This window comes from Ambystoma mexicanum, chromosome 11 (genome assembly GCF_040938575.1).
Source record: "Ambystoma mexicanum isolate Mex_15411 chromosome 11, UKY_AmexF1_1, whole genome shotgun sequence".
NCBI lineage: Eukaryota > Metazoa > Chordata > Amphibia > Caudata > Ambystomatidae > Ambystoma > Ambystoma mexicanum.
In genome coordinates, this window is record NC_090934.1 from 954,192,853 (window position 1) to 954,216,569 (window position 23,717).

General features: G+C 46.3%; 1 protein-coding gene across 3 annotated transcripts in view; it reads left to right on the forward strand.

Annotated features, from left to right (window-relative positions):
• LRP5 (LDL receptor related protein 5) overlaps window positions 1-23,717 on the forward strand; it is a 680,976-nt gene that overhangs the window by 379,187 nt on the left and 278,072 nt on the right. For all 3 annotated transcript variants that reach the window (XM_069624105.1, XM_069624104.1, XM_069624103.1), the window contains exon 7: window positions 16,840-17,011. In XM_069624105.1, coding sequence (XP_069480206.1) covers window positions 16,840-17,011 — 172 coding nt within the window. The remainder of the gene's footprint in view (window positions 1-16,839; window positions 17,012-23,717) is intronic.

Here is a 23,717-nt window from a genome sequence, read left to right on the forward strand (position 1 = left end):
GACTTGAAGTGCATACATGTGATACCAATTAGCTCTCCTCACACGGATAAAAGGCGGAACATAGAGAAACACTCTGAGCCAGGTGGAACGCTAGTAAGAGCAGAACTTCCCGGGGCGAAGGGGAATCTACTGGAGCAGAGCGACGGACTAAGACAAAAAAGCAATAGGTGGAGGACCCCAGGAGTTCGCTGCAGGAGGTTGTTGCCTCCAGAAGGCAGCAAAAGGCTCGTGGAGAAGGCTGTACCCCAGGCAAGATGGCTACATTGTGTTTCAAGGATGCCAGCGAACCTCCCGGGTGAATGGCAGAGTTCGGGAGGCGAGGCCAAGCCTTTGGTAATAAACATGACTTGTGAATTGAAAAACTGTAAAGACAAGAAACAAACACACACAGCTGCTGAGTTGGCAAGCAACATAAAAGACTGGTTTGTGTTAAGGGAAGATTGAAGTGCAACATTATATCGCACAGTTGAAGGCTGCATGTGTGGATGAGACGCGAAGAAAGTCAGAACTGTGTATGAACTTTGAAGTAAGGATAGCTGTGGCATCAGCAATGCTGAGTAACAGAGTGGTCCGGCGAAAGGAAGTAGCCCACTGAAGTCTCCATGAAAGGTGAAATGTTTGTGGTGATAAAGTGAATGAACTGTAAGAGCAAAGTGATACAGAGTTAACCCTGAGAGAAAGGGAGAGTAAAAAGGTGAACATTTAACTTTGGTGCTTATGGCATAAAACTACCCAGACCAAGAAGCACTGGGAAAAACAATACAAGAGTGTTGAACTGTGTTAAGTTGAAGTGGTCCTGCAGAGGTCTGTAAAGAAAGCCAAGCTCATTCGAAAGTCTTTGACATCAGGAAATGGTCCGAGCCTGACTGAGGGAGACCGGACGTGCAATAAGTTAGGGGAAGGGAACCCTTAAAGAATGTGAATTAAGCTTTGGCCCCCTGCAAGTGTATTTGAACATTTTGTTTGAAAGCTCTGAGCCCGACAGAGGGGGACCGGCGTGAACTTTCCGTTGAACTGTTTTTTGAAAGCGGGAAAGGTACATTAATGTGGAAGGCCAGGCAGTCCTGAATCCACGTTTTGAACTGCCTTTGTGTTAAGAACCCGAGCCAGAGTGTCATCCTGCCGATGAGGACCGCCTACTTTGTCTACTGTGGGGTGAAGAGCTGACTCGGCCACTTTTATTCTTTATATTTGAACACTGTTTTCCTTTGCATCCACATTCTCCTTTACACATTTTTGTACAAGCGATAGGGCAGGCATTAGGCTTTGTTAGTATAGGCCATTTTGATTTGTTGGACTCAACTAGGACCGTTTTTATTTATTATTTGATGGTAGAGACCCAACCCAGAAACTTTAATAAAGGTTTTTCAAATGGTACCTTTTGTGTCAGTTTCATACTTGAGATGCCATGCCTCCCTGTTAGGCAAAGTTTGAACAAGTTTGAATGCAGTACCCTTTGGGAACACTACAAGCAACTAGGACTACAGGTGTAAGCAAAACCAACTTTTGGCATAAATCTGTACTACACAGTTTTGGTAGCGTTGCTGAGCAGCCAGGCTTATCTCAAGAGGGAAGGTGAGCTGTAATGGTGTTACACAGAGGTTTACAATCACAGGTATTCAAATAGACTCTTACACTCAAGGTTTAACACACAAATGTACTTCAATACTGTACCCTCTAAGTTTCTGAATGAGATAAAACCCTATTGCAATGGCCCACAACCTTCAATCACAGGTAACTTTTAGTAATAAGGGTGCAGGAGACATGAATATCTTACTGTAACATTCAAAATACTTTTCAAGCAGGAGTAAAAGGTGAAGGTTATTAGAACAAGAAAGGTGACAATTATTCTTAGACAGTGCAAATATTTTGAGTTCACCAGAAGAGTCAATTCAATTCAATAGGCTAGGCCAAAGTCAATAGGCTAAAGGATAAAACAGTTCTGGTAGTTAAACGGAAAAGTCTCTGCACAAGTTCTTAGGAGTAGTTTGTAGCAAGACAAATCGTATGTTGGGTGCAGGAATTGCAGCAGCCGTCCTCTTCAAGCTAGTCTTCTGTTTCGTTCCACTGGTCGACTCTGCCTTCCAAGCCAAAAGACTTGCCCTTTATTCAGTTCTCCCCCATTCATTCCAGACTAGCTGTCACTCACCCAGCAGGGTGGCTGTCCTTGCCGGACTTTCAGCCAGCCAATCACGCCAGAGTACATTTGGGTCTCCTAGGAGACTAAGCACAGGGAGTTTCGGGCACCTCCCTCGTTTCCTGCCCACCCCAGACACTCTGGCGCCAGAGGCAGTCTTCACTCCTGAAGCCTGCCAAAGGTGAATGAACAAAGGGACCAAACCTGGTTTGACACGCAGAGACAAACTCTAGAAGGACCTTTCCAAAAAGAAATGGTGAAAAAAGATCAGGACCTGTTTAAACAAAGGGGGCTCAGACGCCAGCTTGAAAAACATGGCTCCCGCTATTTAACGCTACCAGAGCTACGAATAGTTTGCGGTCGGGAAAAATCATGGTAGTTCACTGTAAAACCACTGCCAGCAGCCATTCTAAGAGGAAAGGGTAGCATTTGACTGCTACGTGAGTATCTAGACAAAGGGGATACTAAGTAACCCCTCCAGATCTCTATTGTAAAATAGGTTGTGCTGGGCCTAGGAATATAAAAAGACTAGCAAAGTCAATTTCACTTTACTTTCTCTGGGAAACAGTAGTTTATCCCAGAGAAGGTATTTAAACCTTGGGAAAGCCTGGAAAGGCTTCCCTGTGCCACTGCACGGAGGGTGCTGTGTGACACAAATGAAAAGATGGTGCCTACAGAGTTGGTTAGACTCCATAACCAAATAAAACACATGAGTAAAACACATGAGTAAAACGCATCAAAATACATCAGAGAGTGTGAAAAAAGAGTCGCACTCTCTCCAGGTAAAAAAATCAAGTCCTTAAAATCCCCAAAGTTGCTAGGGGTCTCTATGGTAAAGGGAATTAGCACATTTTTTGAGAATTCTCCCTAACACTCCCCTACATCTCCCATAATCAAACATTATACAGTAGCAGACTGGGGTCATCAGGAAAAGCTGGATCGCTCCACAATACATCAGGTATCCTCCTCATCCTGGATTTTACATCTACGTAGCCCACCAAAGGTCCCCTTATAGGAGAGGAGGAAACCCTAGAGGTTTGTGACTGGAGGGCGTTGGATTTTTAGACCTCTCCAAGGGAAGTTGAAATCGCTCGGCCAGGAGGTCACGCACCTTCTTAACCAGGGCCCTTGAAAAAAGCTCCTGCGGGGTGGTGAGTGTCTTCAGTGCCAGAGGCAAAACTCAGGGGTCCAAATCTACTTGGTGTCTTTTGATGGAGCTGCCCCCCTCCCCCACCCCGCTAGGATCCATGTCTATATCGTCCCTAGCCCCCCTGACCCTCACCTCTATCCAGTCATTAACATGTCTGTCAATAGAATCCTGAGGCACCGGAAGCCCTTCTTCCATATTGTTAACCAGTGCTGTCGGCACTACCTCAACAGCCTTCTCCAAAACATTAGGGGTCAAGGCTCCAATGCTTTTCCCAGGAACTTTGCGTGTTTGGGCCTCAACTACCACTCCCAGCCCGAACTTATTGATGGACTTATCCACCAAGGGGCCACCATTTCCCAAAGTCTTATGCTTTCTATGAGACTAGTGGAATTGAGTCCTAGTTCGTCCAGGGAGAAAACTCCTTAAATTGCATAACTTTAACCATTGCAGATGTACTCCAGGCTTTTTAAAGAGGTCATTAAAAAATGCCCGCCTCCAATTCCTTAGGGACACTCCTGGCCCTTAGGAGTTTATCATCCATCAACACCCCTTTGTCTCATTGCGGCCACTAGAGCTCCCTCAACTCCTGGTTGGGAGGCAGCACATGTCCCCTCGCCATCTTCCACCATGTCACCTAAGTCAACCACAAGTATGGATTCTAGGCCATCGAACTCGCTCTCCAAGGATTGCGCCATCTGCACAACCCGCTCCCCCCACTCATAAGTGTTACATCAGCCGGCAGGGAATCACTTATATCAACCCTGCCCAATTAATGTAAAAACTTCTTGGTGGATTTTCTAGATGCTTTTGCGGGGCGGGAGGGATTCGTTTATTTTTGCCCTTAGGATCCTTTCTCCTATTCAGAGAGGGGGAGACCTGATCCTCCTCACTAAGTGAGGCGGTCGGGCCGCCCATTCCTCCCAGATTAAGGACTGGGGGGGGGGGGGGCATACTATCTTCGTTAGAGATGCCGCTCTTGGCTATGGCTACCAAATAAGTAGCAATCACTGATGCCGTGTCGGGACTCCCACTGGCATAGTCCAGAGCAGATGACATGGTACAGATCCACACCCCTCTCAGGGGTCAAGGTACCAATCAAAAAGGGCCAATTGGTCTGATATCTTTCGAAAATAGAGAGTATGCTCTTTTAACTCGCAGCAAATGATCTCCTGTATAACAGAGGACAAGAGGAGGCTAACCCTCCCATCAGCGCCCCTAGAAAAAGGCGTCTGCACCGAGGCAGGCTGGATTCCAATCTCCTCCCATACCCCCCAAATCCCCCCCCCCCCCCCGCCAAGTATGGTGTTCAGTCATGGCTAGTAGTGTCCCTTCCCCTGATGCAAAATGGGAGGTGTATTCAGAAAGGAGATATTAGATGGATTTATTGCAGCCAGTACCGGTTGAAGGCCTCCTGTCCAAGGGTTTGGTTATTTCCTGGGGCAGGAACACAAAATCCTTAGACTTCAATAACAAAGGAGAACTTGCTAACGCCTCACAGTCGTGTGCATCTTGGGCCTGGGCATCAATGCCTGGCAGCAGCCCCCTTCCCCTGTCGAAAGTGAAGTAATTTTCACTGCAGAGGGGGGCAGAGGCAAGGCCAGGCCCCGGGACATACTGTCCCTTCTGGCGGTAAAAAGTAACAGAGCTGCCAAGATGTCCTTTTTGGGCAAGGTGCCCCGCTTTTTTTTTCTCCTCCTTTCACAGCAGTACAAGGGATAATCACCTTAAGGCTCAATAATTAAGCACACTTAAATACCCAAACGGTGTGTTTCATCCAAAGAACATAGAGATACATTGCTGATAAAATAACAGTTTAACAAATCGATCCTTAAACCACAAGCCTGCAAACAGCCCTCGCTGTGCACTCTTGGGTGCGCACACAGATGCGCGTGCCCCAGCACCTTTATTGCTATTGGTGACTGTAGTGGGCGGGGCTTGGGCCCACAAGTCTAAAACTATGCAGTTCTCCAACAATAGAGCAGGTAATTGCAGCAGTGAGATGTTCTATTCAGAATCAGGCTCTTCTGTTGATAAATACGAGGTCCAGCTTGCCCATAAAGGACCTTCCACTTCCAGCCACTGCAGACGTCCTCAATGCTCCAGCAGCTGATTGGCACAGCAAACCGCACTCGCAGTGCGCTCACGGGTGTGCACGTGGATGCGCGCGCCAGCAATGGTATTGCTGTTGGCAGCTGTAGTGGGCGGTGCTTGGGCCAACAAGTCCTGCACCCATCCTCAATGCTCCAGCAGCTTAATGGCACAGCAAACCGCACTCACGATGCATTCGCTCATACATACTCCATGCACTTGCCTCTCACTTCACTTCCAAAACCCAGGACACACTGAACAGCCTTCTCATGCACTCGCCCATCAAATCCCCCCCAGCCCCCTCCTACCATTCATCCTCCTCCTTCACTCCTAGCTCAGCTGAAGAATTCACCAGAGTTGTCAACTCCATGAAGGTCTCGTCCAAACAGGTTTCTCCTCCAGAACCATTAAGGAAAATATCGCCTCTCTCACCCCTACTCTGACTGATCTCTGAAACCATTCCTTTGCTACTGGTTCTTTTCCATCTTCCCTTAAGCACTCCCTTGTGCGCGCCCTCCTTAGAAAACCCTCTGCAGACCCTTGCTGCCCAGCCAACTACCGCCCCGTTTCCATCACCCACTTCCTGGAGAAACTGCTTGAGAAGCTGGCACTCCCCCAACTCAACTCCCATACCGAACTTGTTGGCGGTCTACATGACCACCAGTCTGGATTCCTGGCATCTAGAGGCACGGACACTGCTCTTCTGAACACCCGTGAAGAACTGCTTGCATCTCTTAACTCCAATTCCCCTGCTGTCCTCATCCTTCTAGGTGTCTCTTCTGCATTTGACACAGTGAATCATTCCATCCTCATAAAAGGCTCCATGACACCCTTAGCATCTCGGAGCAAGCACTGGACTGGCTTACCTCCTTCCTACCTGACAGTTCCTCCAAAACCATTTTTGGCTTTTTCGCCTCTCCTTTTTCCTCTATCTGTGGCGTCCCCAAGGGCTTTATTTTTTCGCCCTGGCTCTTTAACATATACCTTTCTCTACTGGATCGACTCATTGCCTCCTTCTCCCCCAACTTCCATTGCTACGCTGATGATACACAACTTTTCTTCAAACTTCCCACTGATGCCCTTGCACCCTCCTTCATCCCTTCTGAGAGCTGGAGCCACGGGGTCGGCCACTTCTTTTAGTAAAGACTGCAATTCTTTGCAAAGAGATCTTTTTTTTTTTTTTTTTTTTTTTTTTATTGTGGATAGACTTATTATAGGGATATCCATGTGGTAGAGAAGACCCGGCTGCTCTCCGATTATGCCCCTTATTGGCTGTTGGGACACTCGCCAAAATCTCAGCGATCTTTCCCTCAAATTGTTTGATTATCTTCAAACCCATTGCCACCTCAACCACCTGATTGAAGGCGGAGAAGTTCAGAAAAACCCTTTGTATAGTGACCTATGCAGCTTAAATACATGTAGAGTTCCAGCTAACCCTGGTCCCAACTCTGACACTTATAGACCCAGTGTTACGGACACCATAATTGGGGGACACCAGATCTAGTAGTAGGATAATGAGGAAAATGATCTCTCCTCACGATATTGAATACCCATGTCGATAACTACTGGGTCATTGTTAGTCACAAAAGCATAGTCGATGATACTGGAGCTGCAAAGTGCACATCGCTTGAACTGTGGGGGACAGTCCGAGGGGCGCGACCCATTAACCATGGAGAATCCCAGAGAAGGGTTGCCCAACACAAACCCCTAGGACAGCTGCTATCTAATCTAGATTCTCCCTTTGAGCCACTGGCCACAATTTCCATCCATACAATGATTCCTTATAATTATATTTTATACATAGCTTAATCGACCCAAGACAGACATTTTCAAGGCTGCCAGGAGAACCACATGCCTGGTTTCACCCTCATTCGGGATCATCAGTGCAGTATAAAAGGTTTGCATTTGAGCTAATTTGCATACCCACAATGCCTTGCTGTTGCTCAGAACTGGAGGTGAACTTCCAGCGATGGCTAGAAGGTGGTGTTGTAGAATGTGTGACTGGGCTCAAATGGACTTTCCTCCTTTCACATGTCAGTGAAAGGATTTTTCTCCAAACCTTTTTAAACCCACCATAACTTGTGCGTGTGTGCGTTCTCGTTCAAATTAATTCTTTCCCTGCCCACAGCATTTTGTATCCACCCTCTGGGACCCTTTCTAAAACTTGTGTGAGATGGTAAGATTTTGAGTTTGTTGTGGGGGAATTAAGACTGTGGTGATGGGGTCCGTCATTCCCCAACAACCAATTCAAAATCACATTACGAAGTGCAGAGAAGTCTTACTATATCACACAGAGAACCAGAGGAAAATGCAGCCCAGAGACAGCTAACAGTGTCTGGGGTTGCAAGGGGCCCAGGGGGTTGGTGGGGCGGGTGTTTAGGGGCAAGATGCTGAGGGCAGTGACAGAATTCAAATAATTTTAAAGAAAGAGATGGGCGTGCCAGATACCATTCTTAAGCACTAGCTTTGATACTGTGGCTAAAAAGGGCTTTTCTATTTGCCATAACATATACACTCATTATAGTTAAGGTGATTCCTGTGTATATCGACTTTTCCCAAAATCCACTCGCTGGACGGATTTGGATGAAATTTTACCTACAAAATGAATGTTAAGAAAACAAACGCTGTTTTCTGCCTATTCTGGTTGGGAATATAGCTCAGGGGGAAAGCGTTTGTCTTGGAAGCAAAAGGCGCAGAGCAACACCGGTTCGAATCCTGGCCCCCACTTAGAGACTGGTTTTCCGAATTAAGCGCATTACAAAAGATTAATTACCCCCCCCATTTATATTTCCATTGAGAGTGCAATTTTTTAACAGCCGTAGTACGAAAACCATTGGAGGGTGATTTGTACCAAGTAAGAAGCCTCTTGGGCACAAAGTGTAAACTTAATTTCCTTGGCTGGTTTGGGGTAAATCTGTTCAGTAGTTTTTTAAATATTCGGTGTCTCCCTCCATCCCCCCTTGTTATTAAACGTATAGATTTCCCATGGTGCTTTGCAGCATAGAGGATTTTCAGAAATTAAATTCCGCCAATTTATTTTTTTGGGCTTAATGCAAGCAACTCCTGTGATAATACTGGGGGAAGCCGAACATGAAAAGTGCTCAAAAAGCAACTTGGAGGAAGAAAAAGCATGCACTCGAATAAAAATAGATTTGTGCAGGGGTAAAGTGGACACCATTTGAAGTTTGGGAGTGAGCCAGTTGCAGGTAGAAAAGGTTCAGCTTATCGGGGGAATACTGGGGGACCCTCGATTCTGCATCACAGGAACCGAAAAGTCATACGAGGTAATGGCAGAGGATTGGAGTGGGGGGAAAAAGCAGTTATGTGGACTTGGGAGGGGAGGGGGTGAGTGGGGAATAGTCTTAATCAAAATTGATTATTGCAGGAATATGGAGTGAAAATAAATTATTAAATCTACTTGGCAGAGGAAAATTTGATGGTGGCACTGGCCACTGTACATGTTATACCGATATTTGTTCCGAAAGGCCATGCCTAACGGACTCTGAAGAAACTATAGTATAATAAAACCCTTGAAATTCAGTAATAAACACTTCAGTTTAGAGAGAGTTAAGGTGATTGGATTTGCCGCAACAAAAAATCCTTGGCTGCGTATGTGGGAAGTAATACCATCCTAACTCTTCGTCTCCCCTGTAGCCCCCTTGGTTACAAAGCCCATGAACACATAAATGTTATCTGTAGGGATTCACAATAACATACAAAATTACATCATGGGGGACATCTGCAGGGGTACGCTGAGTTAAGATGGTCATCACTTCCCACATCCGCAATTTCAAGAGTTTTGTTGTGTTAAATCTGATCAGCTTTACTCTCAAGTGAAGTTTTTCACTGAATATATGCATGCATTGTTGGTACATGTTAAACACTACAGTGGATATCTTATTGATGAAAATGTGACTGCACTCAATTTAACCTTTGTTTATGTACTCAGCGATGCAGGATTGTGAATTAAATATATAATTATTATGGTTCTATATCCGCCATTTAGATGACTGCCCTTTTGATGAGTGGCAGTGCATATCTTCAGTACACTGATGAATCAAGGTCATTTTAATTAAGGATTTATACGTTTTTTTTTTACCATGACACGATCATTTGCAACGAGCGAGTGGGCTGTCCAAATGACGCTCTTAAATTCAGTATGTGCAGATACACCTTCTCCCCTCAGCTAGTTGAGGTTAATGCCAAGGCATTGGAGGGAGTCCTCAATTGGTTGCTTCTATGCTAACTCTCTTCGAAGATTGGATACAGCTTAATAAGGATTTGTGGTCCATTGGATTTCTAGCCTCACCCCTTCCCTCTAATATCTCGCAGGCAGATGTGCTACCTCATACGGCTTGATTAGTGGGATCTCGGCCTCCTACATCTGAGGTGCGCAAACATGGCATAAGAGGCTGCCTGATTACTGTGCCTTCAAAGGCTGTATTGTGTTCAGACTCGCTGGTCGGTTTGACGCCTGATCTATAGATGCTTGCTATGTTTTTGTTTATTTGTTATATAAAATGCGCCTATACACAAGTGTTTTTCGAGACACAACAAGGCAAGAGGGACAGGGGAGACAAAAGGTAGCGATCTTACTAGGCCTTGTGACAAAGTATGGTGCACCAGCGTCCAAAACGCCCTAACTAATAAAATCAAAACTCTCCAAACTAAAATCGCACTAAAAAAAGACTCCTTCACCACTAATGAATCATCTGCAAGTAACCATGCTAAAATAACCAACCCACCAGGCCGAATCTCTTCAGGTTCACCAAAATATCTATCCCAGAAACTGAAAGAGTTACAGCCTCACTTAAACCATCCAACTGCAAAGGCGACAACTGCCCTCCCCAGATAATCAAGGATGCTGCCAGGGACCTAGCTCCCTTTATAACCAAACTGATCAACGCATCCTTCTCTTCCAACACCATACCAAGCAACTTCAAAGAATCCTGGGTCCTGCCTCTCCTCAAGAAGCAAACCCTAGACCCTGCTATTCCCACCAATTACAGGCCCATCAGAACAGTGCAGTTCCTGTTAAAGATAATAGACAGAGTAGCATACCTGCAAATCCAGCAATATCTTGAAACTCACAAACTACTAAGTGCTCGCCAATCGGGTTTCAGACCACAGCACGGTACTAATCGATCTTAAAACCCAGATCAACGAGATTAACGACAACGGGAACACCGCCATGCTACTCCTCCTAGACCTGTCGGCAGCGTTCGACCTGATGGATCACCCAGTCCTGTGCGAACACCTGGCCTCGGCTGCCCTCTTCTCGAAAGAGGCCATAGCCTGGATCCAATCATTTTTTAACAATCGAACTATGAGGGTCTTCGCCACTCTAGCCTCTGTAGACCCCATCAAAATAACCTGCGGGGTACCCCAGGGCTCCTGCGTCTCCCCCACCCTCTACAACATCTTTAGCAAGCCCCTATTTGACAAGTTGGACAGACTGTGTGTCTCATATACTATCTATGCAGATGACACCCAGATCCTCATACTCCTTTCGGGCAACTTCGATTCAGATATGGCCTTGGTAAACAAAATATATCCTCATTCAGGCATGGATGGCCACACACGGCTTATGCCTGAATGATGAGAAAACCGAAATCTTGCTCCTCGGATCCAACACCAATCTAAAAAACTCGGCTCCAACTATAAGGCTTTCAACATTGATGGCAACACCATCACAGTGGTCAAAACTGTGAAAACGTTAGGCTTTCACCTAGATGCAGCCATGTCACTAAAAAAAAACAAGTTAACTCACTTGCATCCTCTACCGCCTACACATGCAAGCTAATCAGGGCAAGCAGAGCTTTCCTCACCCAAGCTAGCTGCATCATCATCGCCAATGCCCTAATACTCTCCAGACTTGACTATTGTAATGCCATGTACCTAGGAGCCAACAAATACATAACCGACAAACTACAGACACTACAAAATAACGCACTCAGAACAGCCCTTAACCTACCTTCCAAGGGACACATCCCCAACAAAAGGAGAGAACACAAATGGGTCAAAATCTACGACCGCATATCTCTCAAAACGGCATCACTCACTTTCAAATGCTTAAACAATGCAGCGCCCCCCTATCTCGCAGTCAGAATAGCAAAAAAAATCTCCAAGCGCCCCACCAGATTGATTAACTCTTACTGCCTGCAGGAACCCAAATTCAGACAAAAGAAAACCGGCGGCAGTAGCTTCCCTGTCTTGGCAGCCCAACACTGGAACGCCCTCCCACTCAACATCAGGACAGACCAATCCTACTACAGCTTCAGGCGAAACACCCTCGCCTGTCTACGGTCCAATGATCACCATGACTAACCTTGCCCTCTCACATGCCCATGCCATTGTTCAACCTGACTGCCTCTATGTACAGCATTAAATATGTAAATATGTAAGTTCAACCTGACTGCTTCTATGCACAGCATTAAATATGTAAATATATAAGCAATTTATTAACTATATGTGTATATGTACATTCCACGCAATGTAATGCTATGCTTCTTATCCATGTGTGCCTTATCCTGTAACTAAGTTTTTATGTAATCTTACCTTCCTGTTCTCTATTGCGTCCTGTTACCTCTGGGTTTTGCGCGCCATGCTAAATAAATAAACAAACATTCAGATCGTGCAAGCTTAGTAACTAGAAGTCCAGGAGGAGGGGCGGTGGGGGGGGGTGCAGGAACAGGGCAGAAGGGCCCGTGTGAAGAAGAGTGCCAGGTGGACAGGGGAAGCAGAGAAAGCAGGGGAAGGGGGGGGCGGTACCACAAGTTAAGTGCAAGGTAGAGGGCTGGAATGGCTCCAAGTGCAAGAAGGGGAGGTCTGTCGGGGTGGGTCAGGTGAGACCAAGTGCAAGGGTAAAGTGGATGGGGGGGCTGGTACCCTGTATGACTCTGAAGGAACTAGGCAGCCAGTCTAGGGCAGAAGTGAAATTTAGCAGGGGGAGAGGGATGGAAGAAGAGAAAAGGAGGGCCTTGAGGAGCTTCCGGAACTTAAGGAGATCCGGCTCAACTCTGAGAGGAGGAGTGAGACCATTCCAGAGCGATACACCTGCGGAGGAGAGAGATCTACCACCCACTCTCTGCTTGGAAAAACGTCTGATCTGCAGACAGAGCTCGACGACCAAAGGGCTCTAGCAGGGAGGTATGTCGGGAGAGCGAGTTGGATGTAGCGGGGTCCCAGGCCCAGAAAGCCTTGTGGCTGATGCATAGAGTCTTGAATGTAAGCCTTGTAGCAACCGGGAGCCAGTGGAGAGACTTAAGGGCTGGAGAGATGCATTCTCTGGGTTTGAGGCCAAGGATACATTCTGCAGTCCTATTCTGGATTAGTTGAAGGGGGCGTAGGGAGGAGTTGGGCAGATTGAGGAACAGGCTGTTGCAGTAGTCCATCCTGGAAAGAACCAGAGCTCTAGAGACATGGAGTTTCTTTGGTAAGGTGAGGAAAAGGAGGATGCCTCTGAGGAGGTGCAGATGAAAGTGGAACTTCTTGGGATGTGAGGGGAGAGGGGAGAGACTGGAGTCGAAGATGACCCTATGTTTTTTTTGCTTCACAGGAGGGTGAGGGCAGGGGGCCCAAGGAAGGTGGCCAGAGTGTGGGAGGGAAAGAGGGAACAGGGGTTCCAATGAGAAGGATCTTTGTCTTACTGGCATTAAGGCAGAGATCATTGCTAGTGCACCATACCTGAATAGTAAAAAGGAATTCAGGAATGAGCGAGGAGGAGGCAGAGGATGGTAGCTTGAAGGAGAGCTGCATGTCATCTGCATAACACTGGAAGTTTGGAGAGAAGGGGGAGATCAAATGGTCTAGAGAGGCCAGGAAGATATTGAAAAGCCAGGGCGAGAGAATAGAGCCCTGAGGGACACCACCGGTGGATAGCGAGATGGTGGAGAGAAAAGGGCCCAGTTGAACCTGGGAAAGTCAGTCAGAGAGGAAGGAGGTCAACTAATTCAGAGCCAGGTCTGTGATGCCAAGGGTGTCAGTCATTTTATCAGGGTGGCATGATTGACCACATAAAAGGTAGAGGAACGGTCAAGAAGGATAACGGAAGGAGAGCTGGAATCGATATATATTGGTGAACAAGTCTTCACAGGTGTTCAGGAGAGCAGTTTCCGTGCCTCTGACAGCTCTGAAACCAGACTGGTGGTTGTGGAGGCAACCAACAGATTCAGGGTGGTGGATAAGCTGGTAGATGGCCAGCTTCTCCAAGAGTTTGCCCAAGAAGAGGGGTTAATGAAGATTGGGCAGTAATTAGCAGGACAGGAGGGGTCGGCAGAAAACTTTTTTTTTTTAATGAGAGGGTGAACAAAGGAGTGCTTGAGGAGTGAGGGGAAAATTCAGTGACAAAGGAGTGATTGCAGAAATCGGCCAAGGCTGGAGCAAGGGAGACAATGTTGTCCTTGATAGTTCTGTAGGAGCAGGGGAGCACCTGTTTGGATGAGACTTTCAAAGAGCGGACTTGCCTAGAAACCTCGTCAGGTGTTATAGGAGAAAGAGGGGGGTGGCAAGGGAGAAGGGTGTACAGTAGAGTATCTTCTGAGTTTTGGACATGAAGTGAGAGGCCAGAGAAGTACAGAGGGCTAGGGTGGGCAGGGAGAAATGGAGACTGCAATAGGTTTGGCGAGTTCCTTGTAGATTTTGAAAAGTTCAGCTGTGTTAGTGGCCGCAGAGATGTGGGCTTGGATATAGGCTCTCTTCTTAGAACGGATGGAGACTCTGTATTGCCTTTGGAGCAGGCGGCAGGCCAGTTTGTCCGAGGATATGCTTGAAGCCTGCCAATTCTGCTCAGCCACTCTGCACTTGCATTTCAGATCGCCCAGCTAAGAGTTACACCAGGAGTTGCACTTGGAGGCAGGTTTCATGCGTATCCTCATAGCAGGGGCAAGGATGTCCACAGTTTTAGAAATGGAGATCTGAAGTTTAGTGAGGGCTGTGTCAGAGTGAGAGTCCGTGACGAGTAGGAGGGGGGAGTGAAGGTGGCGGCAACTGACACTTGCTTCATCGGTCGAATGAAGGAGAAGGAGGCGGGCAGTGCGGGTGGAGGCTTAGCCGGGGGCCCAAGCAGGTCCAGAGGAGAGGAGAGCATGATCAGACCAGGAGAAGGGGAGTAATGAGAGGGTTGGAGATGGGGAGTAATGAGAGGGTTGGAGATGGGGAAGTCTGAGGAGATGATAGTATCCACGGTGTATCTGGCAGAGTGCATTGGACCGGAGGGAAGAATGAAGAAGTCAGAGGTTGCGGAATTGCCCAGAGGCCTCATTTGACAAGTCTAGGTGAATATTGAAGTCACTGCGGAGGAGAAGCTTGGAGGAGGAGCTCAGGAGAGAAGAGGCGAGGTCAGCCCATTCAGAGAGAAAGTGGGAGACTATAGAAGGTGACCAGAGATGGAGAGAGGCCAGGGGAGATGTCAAGCCTGCAGACAAGACAATCGAAAGAGGAGTAGGCCTGAGTGGATATAATGATAACAGGGACCTACTCAGGGAAGGTCAGGGCCACTCCGCCCCCGGGCAGGTTAGGGCTAGGTTTGGAGTGGATCTTGTAACCTTTTGAGAAGAGAGTGTCAAAACCTGTGACAGAGCTGGCAGTGAACCATGTCTCGGTGAGAGCGAGGATATCTAGGTCGAGGTCATCAAGGAGGTGGCATATGTTAGAGGAGTGCTTGACGGAGATGGGGGTAGCATGGTGGAGCAAGTTGCCACTTTTGAAGGTCTTCCAAGGGACTTTTGAGGGACTTGGTACTTAATTTAGGAATGTATTTATTTAATGAATGGATAAAGTAAATACTTTGGCATATGGTGTCAGAATTGCAGCGGAAACCTCTATTCCAAGATTGCGACCACTGTTTACAGCATAATACGCCTTTAGTATTGCTGTGGTCCGATGTGGCCTATTTGCAGTTGTTTCGTTTTCTTCAAAGTGGAGAGGGCTCCCTTGATGGGTAATAAGGTTCAATCCTGTGTGCTTGTGATTGTAATAGTGTAAGCATGGGCTTAGGGATTACGTCTGATTTGGTGTGTTGCTTATTTAGAAAGATTGTTGGTCTTTGTTTCTTTTGGATATGGTGCTTTTTTTTTGTGGGACGAGTGGTGATGTTCCAAGATTTTTACCTTTGTGGTTAAGGTATTGTGGGTTTTTCTTGCCACACAGCTAATTACTTAAACTATCCTCCTTATGCTTTTTCTTAATGTATGCTCTAATCTTTGCTTCTTCTTAAATGAGCCACGGTTGGGATTTGTTAATTTTTTAGTCTTAGTGTTGAGATTTGTGCTTTTCGGGCAAATTGATTAATTGATTAATTGGCAATTCATTCTTTTTGTTGTTGTAAATATCAGGCAGTTCATCTATGATTAAGCTGTGACTTTGGGTAGGCGGTTTGCTAGTAGCAGTGTTAGTTGCTTTTATATGCTTAAGGTTTTTCTTCTGTGTGTTTGCCAATGTATTTTCCGCTCTACAGATTGTTACCTAGAATTGGATGTTGTGGTAAATGTATTGCATGTGAACGTCTATCATTTTTGTTGTTGGACTTTACACTGTCTAAGTCACAGACTCCGAACAGAGAAAAACCACCAGAATTCAGAAGGAATATTCTGGCAAGAGCAAAAGAAAGGTTTTTCTGTTATTCTTCAGGTTATTGCTGCCTGTCCAGATGGCGAGTCCTTGACCGATTTTGTGAGAATTATGAGGCTCTCACTCGCACTAAAAACATCATGACCGATTCAGAGACTGCACCATGAGGAAGAATACCTCAGTGGCAATGTGTTTGTCTTGGAAGCAAGACGGCGCAGTGCAAAACACAGATTATAACATGCGCGTTATAAATGAACTATTATAATTACCCGGAGCAACATAAAACTGCAGCAGTTGTCATCAACATAGACACGAATAGCTGGTGATGGTGGGGGGTGATGTCTGTGTTGAAGTCTGATGATAGCTCTGAGTACTTGGCAGATGTTGAACAAGCCTGGATGCTGCAATTCTCCGGATGTGATGGGAGGAAACGAGTATTTGACCATTACACTCTTCATTGTCTGTGCACCTGAATTAATTGCATATTAAAACTCTGATTAAGACATTGTACGTTTAATTCCTTTTTTGTAAAACATCTGAAATCCAATTGTTGGCCTCCTTTTAGGGTTCACTAAATAATGTGGTAGCGAGGGGGAAGTGTAACCACAAGTCACAGCCCTGTCTTTAGTCTGGGAATTATCCCTGGGGGAGATAGGCATACAAGTAATCCAAATAATAGAATTGAGTGACGATTTCTGCTGAATTAGGAAGCCTACTGGCCATCCTTCAGTGAAGTGTGTTAATCTTCATTCCATTTGTGTCGACCAAGTTAATTTAGATTTATTATGTATGTTTTCAATTCCAGCACACTTTTCCGAGCAGTTGAAGCCTTCAGTCGATAGAAGATGGTGGTTGGATTTGTGGCAGGACTAACTGTCTTGTTTTTATTTTACAGCTACATGTATTGGAACGACTGGGGTTTAAGTCCAAAGATTGAGTCATCTTACCTCGATGGCTCCAACCGGCTGGTCCTGGTGAACACCTCCCTAGGCTGGCCTAATGGTTTGGCGCTGGATCTTAAAGAAGGCAAACTTTATTGGGGCGATGCAAAATCCGATAAAATAGAGGTAGGTAATGAAATTGAGTTCGTTAATTGCATCTCTGTAGCACTTCTATCCAAGGTTTAGCTTTGCAGATTTTTCTGTGGTGGAACTCATACACAGCAGATAAAGAGTTGTTTATGTGCCAGATGTTAAATTATAGTCCATGCACACTCCCTTCCATTTTATGGAAAAACATGGCTTTGACTTTCTACTTGTAATTGTTTAGAATCCAGTTAATTACATTTCAAAAGCCACATAACGGAAAACAATGCAACAAAAGTGATTTACATACATGTTTTCCTTTTCATACCCAGTTAGTGAGCATTTATAAAGCGCCCTATATATCATTGGTATGATCTCAAAGCGCATGTGGGTTCAACGCCCTTGGGGACTGCATGCCAGGTCAGTCGATAGGGTAGGGTAGTATAAGGTGCTGGAGTGCACTCAATATGTGCAGCAAGTGTGATTGCCTGATGGTAGCTGCATCCTAACATTAGGTGGGGCGATAGTGAGAGATCAGACGAATGTGTGCAGTCAGGTGTTTCCGAGACTGCATCAGGCCTGTGTAAGACGTTTAAGTGCAACTATAGCTGCGTTCTAGCAGGGTATTGAGGGGCTCATGGAGTATTGTTCGTATGTATACAGCTAGGCTGAAATTGATTGAGGGGTGTAGCTGTGCTCTATTGTGTGTTGGTGTAAAGTAGAGAATGAGCATAGCGGTAGGAGTGAGTGTCTGGAGTGGATGATTTACTCTTAGGTGGCCACTGTTCCTGCGTTATATTCTGGATCTGGACGAGTTGGCAGTGGTCATGTGAAGCAAGACTTTGCTCTGTTCTTTCCATACTGGAAACCCATCTGTAGCGTGGCTAACCATGGTAATTTATTCAAAGGGTAAAGGTCAAAGCAAATAGGAGCAGTGAGAGGGGAATGACCCTGTTGTGTATACCGTCCCAGCAAGAATGGCATAAGGCTCTGTATGGTACAAGTATTCCGTTAGCGATGTATACATCACCCTTACGATGTGTACATTAGGGCAAGTTACGTCAGTGTTCAGAATAAATGCACCCTTTGGCCCTATTGGATGCTTTTACAGCATTGATAAAGAGGATGATTGGAGTTCCTTGGTCCCAAAGGGGTCCTAATTAAGTGCATTGCTCTCCAAAGTGGTGTAACATCTTGCACTTGCAGGAACTAGCATAGTATTACTATGCACTGGTGGAACTTGCTCTGCTCATATATCTTTACACTGAGATTGGGATATTGAGTTGAAATAGAGCAGGCTCTTTGTGGCATTAGGCAAACTACTATGAAGCTACACAATAGGGTTATAATGTCAGCGTTTTTCTAGGCGTGCATCAACTGTGATTACTTTTAATTGAGAACTTGTCTAAATGGGATGTTGACATAAGTGCTAAGTTGATAACTTTGAATATACATAAGTGTATATAAAGTGGCAATGCATGTCCAATGCACCTTCTTAGATAAGTGGCCCACACTGTGCACGCCATTATAAGCTGTGAGCTATAAATTAATTGACCGAAGGACATGGGTTGCTACTCAGAGGAACTTTGCTTCTTTATTGCAGTGCTCGTAACTTAGAAAATATTTTGGTCAAAAATCATGGCAAGTCCACGTCTTCCCTCCTTGAAATGGGTTCCTCCTCTCACCTTCTTTGTTAGGCTACTGTTTGTCTCTTTCTCCGTCATTAACCTTTTGAGTAAGCCCACCTTTTCTATTGGCTTTTATCATTCTAGTACAATACCCAGAGAATAGTTATTTTGGTTACATCACACACCTGCAAATTGTCTCACGACAACATGTTGTGGCTTAATAAAAACTCAGTATGATCAATCTGTGGTGTATAGAACTTTCTGAAGTGTCAGCTCGTGGGGTTCGTGGTGACCTTGCCTAAGCAATGCAGAACAAAGTGCCCAGGACACCACAGTGCACATCTTGGGTGTTTTGGATACGTTTTTGAGAACTGTCCCCCAAACTGGTGACTTGAAACTAAAACTGAGCAACCAGTTCTTTGTGTTAACCACTGATAATAAATCTGTATACCCAGTATTGTTTGAACATCCATTCACCTGCATTACTCCCACGTCACCCACCGCCATTTAAGGTTGGTCAGGATCTGCTTATTGGAATATTTTAATTTTCATAAGTAGAAATAATTAGGTAACCTTAAAGGTGTATATATGGAAAATGCTGACTTTTGTGACGACGAACATTGACCAAGTCAATAGGTCCATCTTTATGAAGGGTTTTGGCTGGTTACTGAAAATAACATTGCGTATATAATATGAGCAGTGTCGGTCTGGTCCCTGCTAATCTGCCTGTGCCTTCCTTGTCTTCGTTGATCTCCCTTCACATTAAACACCATGAAGCCTGCCAACATGGGGGTTTTGATCTACCTTCAATAGGCAATTTGTAACTTTTACACACATGATTCTTCCCGAGCACTACAATTCTTTCATTCTGGCAATCGGATCAATCTGTAGGCCATTCCTTTTACAGGGCAGTAGGGTCGATATGGAGGGATCGAAGGGGGAATCTGCCCCATGTGAGGGTTATCTTGTGTAGGACAGCCATTGTGTCAGCCCTGCTTGGGTTTGAGGCACTGGCCTGTTGGCCAATCTCAAGTTTCCTCTGTTTTGTTTCTTTCATATGTAGAAGAAAACCTCCTTTCTTTGGTAAGATAGCGCTAACTGCGGGATCGGGATTCAAACATGTGTTGTGCTCCGTTGGCTTGCTTTTTAAAATGCAGGAAAGAAAAAGCAGATCAGGGGGGAAGCCCTGGATGGGGTGGCTCGCCCATAATGGGATAATGGATGACGGGGGGGGTTTGGGGCGGGTCCACCCAGTGACACACTCACCCATTATGGAGGAGCTGAGGAGCCACCCCAGCGAAACACGGAGTGCTCCCTCGGTTGCTTTTTCCAGCTGAGAGAGTGCTTCTGGGCTGCCTGAACTGTCAAAGGGAAACATTGTTTCCCTTTGACAGTTTAGTTCCCCATCCCCACATGCTCAATTGGCCATGCAAGGCTGGGGGCGTTTTGCTTCGCCAGCCTTGCAGAGCTCATTGGAAATGCTGGCTGGGGAACTGCATGTCTGTATGTGCGAGGGGGGGGGGTGGGGGTCTCCTGCGTCTCCTCGCACATACAAACCGAGCAGGCTGGAGCAGGGCATTTAAGCACCCACACTTTGGCCCCTGCAAGCATGTGCAGGAACCAGGAAGGTCTTGCTTACCGATTCCTGTTCATGATGCAGGAGCTGAAGCACTGGGGAGGAAACTTCAGAACTGGTGCAGAAGGTGTATGAATGCATGTATACTTGTGTTATGAGTAAGTGTACGATGATTAGTGCTCGTGTGAATGTTTGTGTTGGTCCGTTGAGGTGATTTTGGTGAGTGAGGGGGTGGGGGATGTACAACAAAGGCATTTTAAAATGCCTTTGTTGCACAATCCCCCTACCCACCTGCCAAAATCAGCTCTCCTTCTGTTACGGATGTCCAGTAAAAAATACCATGCCTCCACTACTCCTCCCCCCCCCCCCCTCCCCCTGGGCACGCGCCCAGTGCCAATTGCAAACTGTTTGGCTTTTTACCCAATTGTAAAAAAGGTATGCTCTAAAATGCAGCATTTTAATCCACTATTTTAAACATTTTCCCAGGATGATATCCCCCACAATCCTCCTTTGATTGGTTCAGGCTCCCTTGCTACGCTCAGTCATTATGGTGTATGTGGGAGAAATATTTATGCCCCTCCACTTAAAAAAAATTCACCACCTACCACGGGCCCTGGGACTGTGTGGGGAGGGGGAGCCCAGGGGCTGTGGTGGGAGCAGGTGGGCGGGGGAGCCATGGGCTAGTGGTGGGAGCAGGGCGGGGAGATCCGGGTGACATTGGGAGCACGGTGGGGAGAGCCCAAGGACAGGGCTAGGAGTGGGATGTGGGAGCCCAGAGACTGTGATGGGAGCAGGTGGGGGAGCCCAGGGGCTACACTGGAAGTAGGGTGCAGTGACGGCGTGCAGTAGTTTATAGCCATTTTGACTTACTGTCCAGTTGGCATTTCTGTGGGGCCTGGCCTGCCCACATTTTGCTCAGGGGGACCCAGGCCAACAAAGTTTGAAGACCACTGCTCAAGACTAATGCCCTGGACATGCATCAGCCTTTCTCCCTCCACAACTGAGATTCCGCCCCTGTATTCTCATGCCATTCACCCACCCTTCTATCAATAAGAGTGCCTTTTTAATCTGTCCACAGACCATCCTCCCAAGCATGTCCATGTCATCGCACGGACAGGGCACATATAAACAGCACGCGTTTGTTGTAGTGACAGCAGTAAACGCCAATCAAATTTGACCTAGGTATTAGCATTTATATGTTGCTTATGAAACCTCCTGGGGACGTTTTTGCTCGCAGTCACTTTTCCTACTTTAACAGGTCTAGGTGTAATGGGTTAGGATAAGTCCGGCCAGCGAGCTGGTTCTAATTCACATGCTAACATGTACCTTGTAAAATGGCAGAACCGTGCTATGCAATATTACTACAAGCCTAATGTTTCTTACTGGTTAATCTGGCAGTGCTAGGTGTGTGTGTGTGTACCTGTTTGCGTGACCGTCCCATAACCATTTCCACAGTTACTCATTTGCGGGCCTTCGCTTGTGTACAAAGCCTCCAGTCACACGCTTGTGTTGCTCTGAATCGGGAGGGAAGCAGTTAGCAATCCATGTCAGATATCGCCTGACAGCACATGCAAAGATTGTTCCCTGTGCCTTCGTTTGGCAGTTGGTGGCGAAGAAAGACAATGACTTTTGCGTTTCTTTAGCAGTTTCTGTGTGCATGGTTGTGTGCCATTTTTGACTGTGGAGGAGCAAATGATAGTTCCGAGGCTAAAGGCATCTTATAGCATTCAGGAAACTCCTCAAATCATGGCTCTTCAAAGCGTAACCACCACGGTGACGCACCGGAATGCCCATACACTAAAACAATGATGAAAATAACCCCAACTTCGGCCACTCTCAAATTGAACAAACGCTCGAGCCAAAGAACCAACCACTCGACAGAGCATAAGACATCATGGAAGACAGCCGCAAAGGAAGGCTACAGAGACTGACCACCTAACTAGACCCAGACGAAACCTAGACCTACACTCTCCCGCTCTTACGCACCGGACGAACACAGCCAGACTGGCAGACGCATCTAGATAGACGTTGGCCTGCGTCGCATGTGGATAGGACTGTTTGAAGGATAACACGCCCGTGCCTAGGAAACGTGAATGCTAGCTTATGCCACAATCAAAGCCATGAACAACAACCTGCGTGGCGTTCGGATGGAGTTGTGAACGCTAGCTTGCCCACTCCTGGACCGATCTCTAAACACTAGCCTGCGCCGCGACCAGATAAAAGTGTGAATGTTGGCATGATCACACAAGTATGGAGCCCCAATCATTGGCCTGCGCCACGCCTAGATGGGAATGCGAGGGCCAACAAGTGCCACTCTCCCCAGAACCGCGAGTACTAGCATTGGTAAAGGTCAGGTAACCCACTAACCAATAAGCTCAAACTCTGCATACTTATCTCACTCAAAAACTCACACAACCATCTCTCGCACAACAAACCGCACGCACTTCACAACACTGCAACAACACATAAACCGTAACAACAGCACACGTGGACTGACTCCAATCCGATACCTGCACCAAAGCTCAGCACCCGGTGTATACTGAGTTGAAGCTGCCAACAGCACACCACTTCTCTCACTATCCTACTCCCTTCTTCAACCTACTAACCCATCCCACCTTTATCGTTTGCAGATCCACCTGAGCGCCTGGGGACCAATTCCGTTGGTGACGGTGCGCGGTACAAATACCTTTAACATTTAACATGTATTGGTAGAGGCAGGTACTGTGCTGGAAAACACTTGCAGATGATTGTGATTTCACGGCTCCAGTAGAGGCTAGCTTTGGCTGCTTGGGAGGAATATCCAATGTATTTTGCTAAACGCCACTTTTATGGTTAGGACTCAGATGGACTGGTTTCTTCAGAACTGTCCTATGGGTATATAGCTAGGAACCTCCTACGCTCCCATTCCCCTGCTTTTTGTTGTGCTGTTTTATTGTGGAAGTGACTATTTACCATATGTCTCTGTTATCCTTGGTGTCTTAAAGAGAAGTGAATTAACCTGCAAACCTGGCGAAGCACTTCCATTTTCCAGAATGTGACTGTTTGTTTCATCACCACTGCACCTATTCTGCCATCAGTAGCACAACACACTTTTTCATATATTGCATCTTGAAGCCTCGCCTCATAGTGGAGAAAGCTGCAGAGGATGTCTGTGTTCAATTGTGGCCTGGACCTTTCAGTAAACAACCTCTCAATTGTGCACTCCTCTTCAAGCCATTACTCATAAACGATTGACTTTAGACCGCTAGTAATCATAACCACAGTTGGATTCAATAATGGGCCTAGGAATATATGGGCCTTTCGATTGGCCAGGCTTGGACCAACACAAAGAGAATTGTTTAACCTTTTCAAGGGCCATGTGGGCAAGGGGGATCTGAAACACACCCACAGCCTATCCCTACAAGAGTATTCTTGATTACCAATTACCCTGGACCTACTCTCCTAGTACCTGACCACATCTTTTGCATAGCAGTGCAGGCTTACACCATGCAATGACTCACTCATTTACCTAATGGATAACGTCAAGTGCCAAACTTTAAGAACT